At 41.5% G+C, this 14,033-nt stretch overlaps 3 protein-coding genes across 8 annotated transcripts in view; 2 read left to right on the top strand and 1 right to left on the bottom strand.

The window, feature by feature from the left end:
* Positions 1-2,667, top strand: part of dclk1a (doublecortin-like kinase 1a) — a 48,642-nt gene extending 45,975 nt beyond the window's left edge. Inside the window, exon 16 of one of the 2 annotated variants that reach the window (XM_051401680.1) lies at positions 171-2,667. In XM_051401680.1, coding sequence (XP_051257640.1) covers positions 171-458 — 288 coding nt within the window. In that variant the 3' untranslated portion in view covers positions 459-2,667. The remainder of the gene's footprint in view (positions 1-170) is intronic. The other variant, XM_051401681.1, reaches the window with a different exon arrangement.
* Positions 2,668-3,727: 1,060 nt separating this feature from the next.
* On the top strand, positions 3,728-6,326 carry rfxap (regulatory factor X-associated protein). Its single transcript, XM_051400266.1, has 3 exons — positions 3,728-4,446; positions 4,669-4,779; positions 5,391-6,326. The coding sequence occupies exons 1-3, from the start codon at positions 4,018-4,020 to the stop codon at positions 5,493-5,495; spliced, it is 645 nt and encodes a 214-aa protein (XP_051256226.1). The 5' UTR covers positions 3,728-4,017; the 3' UTR covers positions 5,496-6,326.
* Positions 6,327-6,392: 66 nt separating this feature from the next.
* smad9 (SMAD family member 9) lies at positions 6,393-12,667 on the bottom strand. 5 transcript variants are annotated; one of them, XM_051400259.1, is made up of 9 exons: positions 12,528-12,665; positions 11,134-11,263; positions 10,236-10,779; positions 9,350-9,565; positions 8,854-9,111; positions 8,549-8,659; positions 8,131-8,352; positions 7,153-7,409; positions 6,393-7,010 (listed from the first exon to the last, which is right to left on the bottom strand). In XM_051400259.1, the coding sequence occupies exons 3-9, from the start codon at positions 10,429-10,431 to the stop codon at positions 6,867-6,869; spliced, it is 1,404 nt and encodes a 467-aa protein (XP_051256219.1). In that variant the 5' UTR covers positions 10,432-10,779; positions 11,134-11,263; positions 12,528-12,665; the 3' UTR covers positions 6,393-6,866. The 5 variants fall into 5 exon arrangements, with proteins under 5 accessions (XP_051256219.1, XP_051256220.1, XP_051256222.1 ...); XM_051400260.1 differs by having other exon boundaries at positions 11,134-11,259; XM_051400262.1 differs by lacking the exon at positions 11,134-11,263 and having other exon boundaries at positions 8,549-8,656; positions 12,528-12,667.
* Between the last annotated feature and the right edge of the window lie 1,366 nt (positions 12,668-14,033).

The following is a 14,033-nucleotide window of genomic DNA, read 5'->3' as shown; positions in this document are numbered from 1 at the left end:
ACTAATCTTGCTTTTGTTAATCCCTCTTCTGTCCAATTAAACATTCATTAATAACCTTATGGCCAAGTGCTAGACTCTCCTGGTCCTCCATACTGGATTATGTACTGTGCTACTGGATCTCAGCATCAGAGGATCTAATCATAATGTTCTCCTGTTCTTCACTCATTCAGGCCACCCCTCTTGATAAGGAGGGGCAGATTCTCAGACGAGGACGCCACCCGGATGTGAAGCCACTGCCTTTAGAGATGATGCTGACGGTGACAACAGTAACAACATCAACAACAAAAACACTACGGGCCGAGCCTCCCCGTTGCCTCCCTGGCCTGCCCACGGCCCCTCCCTCTCTGACCCCTGACACTTGCTCTGACCCTTCCCCGAACCCCAGCCTCCCATCTGACTCTGATGACATCTCCATCAGCTCAGCCAGTATCGCCTGCTCCCCCAACTCGCCCTTCTAGAGGGGAAGAGGGGGGAGCAGGGTGAGGACGCGAGGAATCCTCATCCAGCTCCTCCCTCTATATGGAGGAGGAGGAGGAGGAGGAGGAGGAGGAGGAGGAGACATCAGCTTCCCCACAGTCTGTCATGTAAGGCTGGGGGAGAAAAGGGGGAAAACTGTGGAGGGAAAAACAAAACAAACAAAAAAAATCAGAGAGAACTTTTAGCTTTCCTGAATTCATCTTTCCAAACCCTGAGGAGAGATCAATCAAAGGGTGGACAGAGGAAAAAGAGGGTAGAGAGGTTTGGGAGAAAGACTAAAGAGGCAACAAGAAGCAAAGATCCAGAGGAAGAGGGAAAAGGCGGAATAAGGTGGAAGACTTTTCATTTATTTCTTTTTAACGTTCTCTCATCTGAGCACATGTTCCAGAGCTCAAGGAGCGAGAAAGGGCAACAGTATTGTTTACCCCTCAGTGATGATCTGGGCTCGACATGGAAACTTCCTTATGGTGGAGCTGCTCTACAAGGCAATATGAGAATATGGACCAATGTTCATGTTTTATTGAACCTTATTTATTCATTCTTTATTCGCTGCATTTTTTAAATATGTATTTCCCTTTTTCATAAAGGATAACTTTTTTTGTTGATTGACATGTTCTAAGAGCTTGGTGGAATTGAAAAATAATGGAAAATGTGCATAGAGGTAGAGCTCAGAAATGTTGAGGTAGGTTGCTGTAGACTTGATGAACAGTGTAGTTGTGGGAAATGAGAGCTACAGTATGTAGAGAAACGTTTTTTTCTTACAAATGTATTGAAAACAGTGTTTATCAAAAAAAGATAAATGACAAAGAGCACTTGTGCTATATTCTGTGCTCCACACAGTTTTGGCGTTGCCTTCCTGTAATGTTGGATTGCAGTATTACAGTTTACATTTTACACAGACTGCTATTGAGACAATAATGGTGCATTTGATTCCTTCTTGTAATTTTGTTGATTGCTTCATTCGCGACATCGATACACAAAAAATTCAGCAGCATTCGAGTGCTCGTGTAGCAAATTCAACATTTGAACAATTCTTTTCTCGATGCACACATTTCCACAGTCATTCTGTATTGATATCATATTATTCTTGATTATTTGTGATGCTCATGTACACATAGGAAGCCTTTTTTTAAAAAAGAAAATTTCCAACACAAAAGTCATATTTCATCCACATATTCCAGCAGTAAAGAAAGGAATAATTGTTGCAGGTGTACCACTTAAATATGGGTTCGGAGAAATGTTTTAGGTGGTAAATCTATAGGATTAACTTATGAGGGCTGCCTTTTTGCACAAAGTACTGCAGTCTAGGTGCAGTCAAACACTTATGAGAGAAAGACAGTATGAATGCCGGAGAACCAGCAGCACTCTTGGGAAGCAGTACATTTAAAAGGGTGGAAGAGGATTTATTTCAGCTCTGTACAACCTCATTCATGGCTTCATTTATTCAGATGAAAGCATGACAGACATACAGTAGCCTATTCTTATAATAAAAAACAGTTTCGTGATGAAGTATTGTTTATATGTTATGTAAATAACATAATTTTATTTATTTTGATAGTTCACAATACAGTATATTTCTTTACTAGTAGTACGTCTATGAGAACAGTAAAAAAAAAAAAAAACAATCAGTCATACATGTGTATCAGTCAGTCAGCAAAGAAAAAATAATAATCTAGAGGAGATCATCAGATCGAAACAATACAAGTGAGTTGAAGAAGACGATTTCGACCTGATGTTGTACCACCTGGATAAATCTACACTGACATCTTTGCTTCTTGTCAGACACTGGAAATGATGTCACTTCCTTTGCAAAAGCAACCGCTAAAGGGATTTCCAGTAACTGATGTGAGATAAAAGATAGGAGAAGCCAGAGGAGTGAGAGAAATGCAGAGTGATTTCAGTTTTTTTTTTACAAATGATCTCCCTGCAGTCGTCACACTTGTCTGTAAGTTTCTGTATTTATTCTCGTCATCACACATAGACAGTAATGTGCCACCATATTGACCAGATCAGTATGAATTTATTTGTGCTGTCGAAATCCACACTCTCCAGCACATGGGCACATGTGGTTTACCAAAGTGCTCTCACAGCTGCACCACACTATTACAATCTGTTGCAATACCTGTACCTCTGTTCAACAAGGATCTATCAATAACAATAGTAATAATTAAAATATGTTTCAAAAACAAACTTTCTGTGTCTTTTGTGGAGCTTTAATGTGATTTAATGGGTTTAGTTGGTGTGAGATTTTAAACTTCAGTCTGTATAGTTTACTGAGATTACTAGAGTTTTCCACTTACAGATTTCTTTCATTCTAAATTTGTCCTATCAAATACGTGCACAGCATCCCACTAAGGCTTTTTTTGTTGCTTTTGTTAACTGTTATCTGCTGGGATGGCACTTGACTAGAGGGGTACTTGATATGTTGTTATGAATCCCACAGCAGTTGTAGCCAGAGAAAGTGGGATCCAAAATGTTCTGTACTTGACAGTGCAGATGCTCAGCGTACAGGTGGGGTGATACGAGTAGAGGATACTTGTATCCATGGAAATTAATTTTGGCTTCACTGTGGTTACATAAAAAAATAAAACTTAAATTAGATTACAGTAAGAAAAGACTTCATGAAGTTGCACGTGGCATTAATAATAAAAAACGTGTCCTGTATTTCCTTACCAGAGTAGAGTTTGAAAGTTTCACAGTTTTCTGCTAATTAGAGAGCAAACGCTGGCTCTCAGACAGCTGTCTCTGTGCTTCCCCTATGATCATGCCAGCCATATTCTCAGACTATGACAGTTCATTTCTATTCTTACCTGCAGGAACACTATACCAAGTGGAGACATTGTAGGTCTGAACACTTTCTGTGACACTCTGGTAACAGTAAAGAATCTCTGCCTCCAGAAAAGCTGTCCACCTTTATAAACTTCCAGCTTTCTCAAGCGTGGAACTTTTGTAAACGCATTCAGTCATTTTCATGGCTGCTGGCAGAGTGATGCGTCTAAAGATCATGCTGTCCTTGTGACTACTGTCTAAATAACCCATCAGTATTGATTACTTGGGTTATAATAATCAAAATCCATAAAACATGATATATTATATTATTAATCCATTAATATATAATATAATATATATGTAACATATATATATATATATTAAAAATGTCATTATTACTGTCAAAAAGGGCACAGTGAAAGGAGCCTGCATTTTGTTATTTGGGCCACTAGGGGTCGCTGTAACACATGGAACCAATGCAGCGAAGAAGAAATTGCTTGTGATCGAATTGCAGGCTAAACCCAAAGAAGTATCACAGTAACGTTAGCTGGATAGAAATCATTGGATTTGTTTGCCAAATCATGGTATATGAGTGACATACTGCCTTAATAAAGCAGTTGAACGCATATGAATACAGGAAAGTGGCTGGGCAAATGTCAACTAGTAGCAGCATTAGCTAAGTAGAGTAGCTAACGTGAGGTGACCGCAAAAGGGATGGTAGTTAGTTAGCTAGCTAGCTTGCTGTTGCTACTGTATCTGTTCACCGCAATCATGAGCGAAGATGACAACTCAGCATCAGCAAACAAAGACAAAGACTCGACTCTCCTGCTCACTAAAGACGGACAAAGGTACTACGTGAGTAAAAGCGGAGTAGTCGACAGCAGAAATGTGACAACGCCGCACGAACCAGACAACAACGTCTCCTCCTATGACATGGACGATCCGGACGAGGAGAGCGACGTCCTGGACACTTCGGATCCCAGGGACAGCGCCGCCAGCCCGGAGGAGCTCAACGACGAGGAGACCTCGGAGGGCGACAACGCACCCAAGCAGTGCACCTATGAGGGGTGCACGGAGACCACAACGCAGGTGGCCAAGCAGAGGAAACCGTGGATGTGCAAAAAACACCGCAATAAGATGTACAAGGACAAGTATAAGAAAAAGAAGAGCGATCAGGCCATGTCCAGTGGGAAACTTGATGTAAGTTACTTTATACCTAGAGGCATCCTTTAGTAGACTTTTAGTACTCTCGTGTATTAAGTTACATGTAGATACGTTTAGAAATAATGAATTTGAGAGGTTACAGTGCAGTTTACATTTTCCAACTAAACTTTATGGTACATGTGGGTCCCTGGCTCCAGACTTTACTGAACCACAACACTAACAAAACTCCCCCACTTAACTGCTTGTTGGTCTAATCAGGAGAACTCAGAGGAGCGACCGGTGTCTGTGAACAAACAGCGCATGGGAGCCATGGGGGACCGGCCAGCCAGACCCTCCCTGATAGAGCAGGTCCTGAACCAGAAAAGGCTGGTAAGTCATAGCTGATCAGATGCAACTACAGTATATGATTGTTCTTATTCTCACTCTCAGGTACTTTATGGTAAAAACATATTATTACGTTATATATTACATATTATTTTGACAGAAATTGCAATATAATTCACGATTAGTGTGGGAATAGTTCTTTTTGCATCACAAATTAAATTTTGACTGATACAAACACTATTAAAATTATGATTATGTGAGTTTGTGGGGTGTCTGTAACAGACAGACAGATTTCTTACATCTGGAGAACAAGATTTGTAGGCCAGGGCATCTCTGTAGTACTACAGTAGGTCATTATAATGCTGTTTGTCTTCTGCGATTTGGATACTGTAATTTAGATAATATTTTGATTAATTGTGCAGCACCACTCCTAAGTATGTAAGTTAACAGGTTTTACAGCGATTGTGTTTCTTGTGTCCTTCCACCCGGACTGGGAGGCATCAGTTTTTAATGTCTAGAGAAATGTTTCCACAAGCCGTTCTCTTCCATACAAAGGCAGAAAAAGACAAGAAGGCATTAAATATTTGTTGTTGTATTGTACTCTGAAATTCGAATGTGTGTGTGTGTGTGTGTGTGTGTGTGTGTGTGTCCTTCAGTCGCTGCTCAGGAGTCCAGAGGTGATCAGCTTCCTACAGCAGCAGCAGCAGCTCCTGGCCACACAGGGCCGCAGCCAATCACAGCAGCAGTTCCAGGGCTGCTGACGTCGGCCGGTCGATGCATTTGTGATAAATAAGAGAACACTGAAGAAACACCGGCACCCTAAATGGATAGTAACCGTATACTGTAAACATGAATTTCCCCAGCCAGACAGCCATCCTGAGAAAGAATAACTTTGTGATCAAGGGATGTTTTAATGCCGCAGTGAGACTGGGGGACTAAAATAAGTTGAACTCATCTAAATCCCTCAAAAGGTGTGAATTTTCTAAGTAGCAGACTGATCATGTGGTCAAACAATGTCCGGTGCTGATTAGGAATTACAATTTCCTGAATACAAACCAACATGTATTTTAATGTATTTAAGTTTACTTATTGTGAATTTACTTTGTAGTTACTCTATCAAATCCCATTCTTTCTGTGTCGTCTTCCTTCATGTGGCAATATTAATGAAGGTACTGGATTATGATTGACATTAAAGTCATTACAGTTGTGTGTCTGAGTATCGCTTATGTGATACTTTTTACGCTCTTTCCTCTCTAATGAATTATTGATCTTCCTTGTGTTTTTAACGTTTTCTCTTGTCCATACGACAATCATGTGTGTGATGCATGTCTGTAACCGCTTTTCAGTCAAGTGGGGCCTTCAGGACTTGTTTTTAAACACATTTTATATCCCTGTTCATTCACCTGTTGTGAATCTGTTGCACAAAAAGTAACAACTGGTGCGATGAATATTGGTCATGCTAGTTCTGTTTGGCTTTGTACTGAAAAGTGGCACAGAGAAGTCATGTACTGTATTTTTCTTTGTGTTTAAGTGGAAGTGTATATCTCCTACTGTGATTATGAGAGTAAAATTATTATGCTAACATTGAGAAATTGAAAACGTGTTTATATTGCAATGTGATGCTTTTTTTCTTTCACACAGGAAAAACATTTTGATACTTAAAGAAAAAACGACTTTAATGGAACAAGTATAAAGCAACCAGTACACACAGTCAAACATGAATCAACACATGGAAATACAGTACATACTACCATAATAACATTTAACATAACACATAAGTCTTTGAGTACCTATAAATATATCCCATTTTTTCTTGTCTTGGAGTGCAGTTGATGTCCCATTGAAAACAGAGGATAAATGCTTTATCATAGGCTGATTGAAATTAAGGAACACTCGATAAGTTAACTGCATGAGCAGTGAATGAATTTTCATTATCCACATGAAATTCAACCTTTCATGTGTTTCAGTTATGCAGCATAATGTGACAAAGCTCTGGGTAACATATTTTTGTAATTTGAACTGTCAACAGAGTGACCATAGAACAGAAAACCTGTACATTACAGAACATACAGAATCTACGACTACCTGTGCGGGGGACCACGAGCACACGCTAAACTGTGCGTGCGCTCGTGTTATGACACAGACGAGATGGGGTTGTGCGGGGAGCCCATCTGTGTGAGGACCTTGTCCAGCCACTGCAGGGGCCCGTGCAGATGTACCTCAATCCAGCAGGGGGTGCTGGTCACATCTTGACGATGGTATTCAGCACCCCAGCCCTGAGAAGAGGACACAAACATAGATATCAGATGCACATGTTGGCAGTTTAGTTAAATACTAAAATTAATGGGTGCTTATTAAGCCATAATGTCACATGTCACTTATTCTTGAATGCTTTAATTGTAGAAGAAAACTCAGTACCTTAACAAAGCTCATGCGGATGGTACACATCTTAGTTAGCTCGTAGACGACCTCAAAGCCGTGGTTTACAGACTGGGCGAGGAGCTGGGCAAACAGCTGGTTGTTAAATATCTTGAGGCTGCAGCCGCTGGGGATCTTACACACAGTGGTGGCGTGGAAGCCGTGCTGGAAGTTACAGTTACGGCTCTGGACAAAGATGCTGCTGTCGCTGAGACACTCCGCGTACACCTCGCCGCCTACATAGTACAGGTGTAAACCTGAGAATCATGGAGGAGAAAAACCAAAACAGTCTTAAATGATAAAGTCAAGAAGAATGTTGCAGGAAAAAAAACAAAACATCCCTTGTTTTATTATATTTATTTATTATAAGTGTAAAACTTTAAATGTCACAGCATGTCAAAAGAGCAGGAAACAGCTCTTTTATCCAAGAAGACAGAACTTATATATAATAAAAGATATACATATTCAATCACTTCATTGTATGTGAACTAATAACTGTTTTTTCTAATTTTCTGCAAAAGAAGAACCACAGGCACATTTATGCTTGTAAATGAGAAACGCCTGAGTAGTGTCAGTTGTGTCTGTGAATTGGGGACAGACTACCCTCAACCCCTTTGTATCATCCCTATCATTCAAAACCACATACATTTGTCAGCTGTAACCCAGAGGCCTTCAATGTCTGTCCAACAAAGGCAGGCTTTCTTAACTCTTGTACCACTAGAAAAAAAGCAATATTTGGCCTGAAGGATAAAGCATGAGGAGTGAAGCCTATATTGATGTGATTACTTAAAAAACACAGCGGGCATTTATATATATGTATGTAAAAAAAGGTGTGTAGATACATTTTTGCAAGCAAACTGTCCCTCAGTTCTTGCTTTCATTATATTTTGGATACAGCCCATGGATAAAATCCATTAAGAGATGATATAATAAGAGTGTGCTCTGATATGAATTACCTGAATGAACCATACATCCTACCTTTGCCAATGTGCCTGCGTGTGTGTTCGATGGTGGAGTTGCGGTTGACGTTGGATAGCAGCCCGAGGCAGAAGCGGTTCTTGTTATTAGATGGGTCTGTGAAGCCGTCCACCAATACGCTGCGGGATGACGCATGGAAAGTCTCCCCCACCCGGTTGTTGAGCTCGTAGTAAGCTACTGAACACCAGTACTCGGGTTCCTCGTAACATACAGGCCGTAAATCTAAACAGGTGGGCATCACGGAATAAGTATTCCGTGTTATTGTATAACTATACAATAACACAGTATAGTATAAACAGCCATAGTATAAACAGTATAACAACATTTCTATCATCTCATGGTATATAGAACTTGTTACTTTATTTGCATAAATACCACTTATATTGTGCTCCGTATGTCTCTGGTTGTGTGAACTTACCTCTGTGTGGGGCGGAAAATGTGAGTTTGATGGTTTCTGTGGAGTTGCTGGGCTTCACATCTTCGGGAGGGCTGCTCTCCATCATGCTGTACGGAGGAGGGGGAGTCTCTGCTGGAAAAGCACACATATGACAGGAAGAGGATAAACAGGGACAAGTAACTCATGTACACTCATCAGAGACTTGGGTTTGAGACTCCGAGGCCATCCATCAAGTCATGGTAAAACTACATCCTGCTCCTGTGACAGGTGTTTGAACATTTCAAATAACAATTAAAGTATTAGCCTGCTTTTGTTTTGATCCCTACCTGTGATGTGATACGGACTGCCGGGCTCTGTCGAGCTGTTGGGGGAGTTGGGGTAACTCTGTGAGGTGGGAGACTGGGCGAGGGAGGAGGAAGGGGAGGAGGAGAAGGAGGAGCAGGGCAGCGGAGGGAAGGAGTCTGGGTAGGTGGCATTTTGGGGCATCAGAGGCTCGTTGTGCAGGGAGGCGTTCCTGAACTTCGCCAGCAAGCTGTGCTGAGGGTTGAACTCGCTGTGGCGTGGGACCAGAACTGGTGGCAGCACTGAGACGAGAGAAAGGGAAGAAAAAGGTGGGGGAGAGAGGGCAACAGAGACAAAGAGCCAGATGCTGTAATAAAAGATCATATTACTGCAAATCCCTTTGCCTTGGGAACACTGTATTAGATCACTGTCATAGAACCCACAAAAGCTTCAATGTTATGAAATTAAAAATCAACAATGAGCCAATTTTATTTTTTTATTCCAGCAAATTTAGAAGATGTTCTCTGATAACGCGTGTACCTGGAGTCTCCACGCGCCTGTAGTGGTAAGGGTTAACACAGATGTCCTTCTGCTTGGAGCCGAATGGAAACTCGCAGCACTCCAGGGCTTTCAGCTCATGGTGGGACTGCAGGTCGGGCCAGCGCCACACCCTGCAGTAGATGACGTGGGGCAGACCCTTTCTGTGGGACACCTGCAACCTGCCATCCAGCGACCGAGGGATCGTCACACACTTGCCTGAAAGATTCAAATTAAACAGCGAGGACTTCAATACAGCTTCACCAAACGGGCAGATACAATTACTACCTCTTGTACACTTTTAAAATAAGAGTCTGCAAGCTGAAAGAAGATCATTTGAAGCTTTTAAGTTGAACAAAAAACTGCTGTACTTGTGTATTTTCTATATGTGTTAGCTATGGATATAAACAATAAATACTGAGAAGCAATGTAGTTCACTCTAGATAAGATTGTTTTTATCATGATTTAAACATAAATGATAATCAGACTAGTATAATTGACACATTGACAAATGGCATCTGTTGCAATCAAACATCCTCTTTACTGACCTAACCACTGGTTCCCAACCTTTCTACCTTACGACCCCTAGAATAAAGCACTGCTTTAGTTGCGAGTGATAGTTCCTATCAAAATGGTTCATTTGAGCAATTTTCAAGTCATTTTCAAGACCTTCTGTGAAGTAAATCTATCACGTATTTCACAAGAAACAAGCAACAACAAGACATTAAAGTCAGAAAAATTACATTATAATTAGCAGAACCATGTTTTGTCTTTCCTATTTTGTGAATCAACTCAAGGCCCCCAAGGTTTATCTTGTGACCACGTGGATGGGTTCTGACCTCCAGACTGGGAACCACCGGTCTAGACTACCACTGAATGATTTACTCACTGGGCTGCCCCGGGCAGCTGAGGGCTCTCTCCAGCTCCTCCATTGCCCCTTTCTTCTTCTTTAGTTTCTTCACTAGAGAGTCCACAGCCTTTTCTGCCCACTTCTCCTCCTCATCCCCTTGTTTCCAGCCAAGCAGGCGCTTCACTGCCGGGCTGGTGAAGGAGAATAGGGATGTAATGGAGGCAGAGGAGTTCATTATGAGATGGGCAAATGGGTGGCGAGATCAGCTGATGGGTGCTGTAAAAGGGATTTAAAGGTCCCTTGAGGAAGGGAGTGAGGAGGCAAATAATGAGAAGGCAGGACAGAGGTAAGGACAGAAGAGGTAGAACGATGAGTCTGTGTAAACAGAGGCTGCTTTTTTTGTATTCCACTGTTGCTTCCGAGCAGAGCTGGCGGAGGAGTTAAACTCCTGCCAGTGCAGCGCAAACACCTAAATCCCCTCTCTGTGTTGGCACAGAACGGGTCCGGCGGCTCTGGATTCGAAGCCTCCTGCAGGGAAGGTTATTCCTCACTCAGTCAGAAATCCAGGTTGAGTTTCAATCATCTGGCAAGAGAAGTGAGAGATAGTATGAACTGCTAATTTAGCTGAAACAGATGCATGATGGAAGGAAAAGTTCAGAGATTAGGTAACAAATAAAAAAGAGACCCCAGGATTTAATTATAAGGGAGAATTTAGCTACAGTTACTTAGGTGATAAGCCGGTTTGGAGTAAAATCAAAGACCACCACATAACCAAAATCTACTCATATTTAACAATCGAGGCATTAGTGGTGGATTTCCATAATAATGAGGCTGTATCAGCAGGACACTGATACAGAGACCATGCCTGCATCAAACTGATCTCTCCACATGCTGAACAACAAGGTTATTATTCTCTTGGAGAAAATGAAACACGTACCAAAACTGTTTTCTCAGAAAGAGCAGGGGCAAGATGGCCAAGCTCATTTCTAGATTCACCAACAATGAAGAATGTCCTTTCTGGCCTCTGTTTCTATGATCATGCCACTGACGCCCAGGAGCCATACTGTCTGGCCAGAACACATCACAGGACAGGAGGGGGAGAGGGAGGGAGGCAGACACACACACACAGAGAGAGAGAGAGAGAGAGAGAGAGAGAGAGAGAGAGAGAGAGAGAGCCCTGTTTTTGTGTTTGTCTCTTTCTGTCCATCTAAAAACTAGGTGGTATAGAAGAAATAAACTATAGAAGTATTTAGTCTGTTCCACTACTGTATAGTTAAGATAGCCCACTTATGTTACAGTCATAATCCTGGAATCCTTTAGTGTGCATCACTCCAGCAGCATCTTACTCATAAATGACTCAAACTTTTCTCAAGTATTTATACAGTAAAGTATGTCTGAGACTCAATGCTAAGTTAATTATGGTGATATACTTGTTTTATCTCCTGCAGCAGAACGTCCTGAACCATGTGGTAGACAAGATATGTCCAAGCTTTAGGTTTAATCCTACATCCCTCTGAATCTCACACACACAACACAACCACATTCTTAAATCTGGGACTTTGTAGGTTTTTAAGGTGGATCTCAAAATTACACACAGGTAATAAGTAGTAGTGGGAATCAGCATACCCATATTATGTCCCATGCCGACACTGGTTCACCGCAGACAAACAGACAGCTGGGGGTTTACAATGACAGCAAAAGCGCACAAGCTCAATGCGGCATCAGTCTGCCGCTGCTGGCTTTATGGAGCCTGGCGTCACTCAGTCTGCAGGCTCAGATAGGCTAATTACCTAATGCTTTATCACCAGGACACCCCTTCCCAAAAAAGTAAACACGCCAGCTTCCTTTTACTACTACCACAGCGAGTCGTGTTGCCGCTACACAATCCAGGGTCTGCCCTAACATCCAAATGCACACCTTGATGGTACAATCTATGTGATCGGAAGCCAGGCAACAATAAAATTATTATGGTCATAGTTTGATAACATGTCAGGATCAAAGTTAGACCCGTCAGTCATGAGCACGCGTCAAAGAGAGATGGAGCACATTTGTTGAATATTCTTAAATCTGCGCTTAAAATAGTCAATCGATCTATTGATTACTGATCTATAACACTCAGCTTTTCTACATGAAGACAAGTCATGCCAATGTATGAGATACTATTTAATCCACCAAAAGTTGCCGGACAGGGCCAATGAGAAAATTAGTATTTAACAACAACTATCTTAAATATTTAATTGGGCGACAAATCTACAACAACAAAGGACATAGCCTAAAAAGAACACAAATCACAATTTCTGAAAAATAGACAATATTTGTTTACTTTCTCACCTCTGTTGTGATAACAAGTGCACCGCAGACAGCCTTGTGCGTGCGGAGGCTTCTCTGTCTGTAGAAGTTCAGGCCAGCACACTTGGGCAGCGAAGGTGTGTGTCTGTTTGTATGTGTGTGTGTGCGTGTGTGCGTGGATTGTGTCTGTGAGCGTGTGTTGACATTAAAGTCTCAAGTGAGCCTCAATAAAAACAAGAGCATCCTGCTGCACCTTTCAAAATAAAAGTGTTGTTGAGTAAACGTAGCGTGTGGGTTGCAAGGTGGCAGCCCAGAAGAGAACAAGTAGCCTACTGAAGTTTAGATGCTCATGTTATAACCTGAGTCTCGCAGTCTGTCTCTAACTAACGGGGAAAAGAAAATAAGAGAGGGCGAGGGCTACGAATACCATGTTATATTGGCTTTTGATTCTACATTTAATGTGTGTACACCACATTTGGAAGTGCAATATATTTTATACCCAAAATTCAAAATTTTGTGAAACTAAATAAGGTGTCTAGAGAATAATTTACAACTCATCAACAGATAAAAGACTAACCATTAATAGTTACATATATATTTAATTTTCCAGTACTAAACAGTATTAATAACTTAATATGGAATTGCAATGTTACTTTATTTAAACTTTTAAATGTCACTTTTTTTTCTGTGCTAAAGCAACAGACACACAATGGAGCCTATATTAGTGATGAGTGTGAAAATAAATAAATAAATGTTATATAGTAATCAATGTGTATGGATTAGGCTATCTAAATGTATATGTGAATATAACCAGCAAATTACATCTTTCATTAAGTAAATATATAGAGCACCATTTAGGTATACATGTAAACATTACGCAATCAATACATTTCTATGTTTTTATTTACCAATTAACTAATGTATAATACTAATCACAGCATTTTTTTCCGGTGGCAGACAATAAACATTGACAAATTCCTGCAATTTCCGCTTTTATTGTCGAGGTACAGTCCCACCACCTTCCGGTACTGTCCCGGCAGTCTGCGGTGCATTGACGCAGGTTTGAAGAGCCCGGAGCCTCCGCTCCTCCAGCAGCCCCAGCCGAGCGCCACACAGCCTCGGCGGCGTCAGCCTGGCTGGAACCGCAGCGCCTGCATGTAAGATCCCTCCGCCTTCCCCCTCCTGGAACTTTCCCAGGATTTCAGGGATTTCACATTCAGGCCCCGGCTGCAGCGGCGTGCGTGTACGCGCGTGCGTGTGCGTGAGTCCCACCTGAGCCGTGCCCAGTCTCCCAGTATGGCTCTAACTCACGGAGGGCAGGGAGAAAAACAAATCACACCTGTTCACCTTTTCCAGAATATTCTAATGATTGGATTGCCCTTCCTAATAGACACATGCTGCAGTAGCTTTGTAATGCGTGACAGACATTAATATGTTTATAATCATATTAATGGCGGTTAAAGTGAGTTATCTTCAGCCATCTGTTTGCCAATGGTGCGTGGTGAGCGTACGTTTAAAATAAGTTTGAAATATTTAGTATTAGCGTAT

Source organism: Dicentrarchus labrax, unplaced genomic scaffold (assembly GCF_905237075.1).
Source record: "Dicentrarchus labrax unplaced genomic scaffold, dlabrax2021, whole genome shotgun sequence".
Taxonomy (NCBI): Eukaryota; Metazoa; Chordata; class Actinopteri; family Moronidae; genus Dicentrarchus; species Dicentrarchus labrax.
Note: the sequence above shows the minus strand (reverse complement) of the source record. Positions and strands in the feature narration are given on the sequence as shown.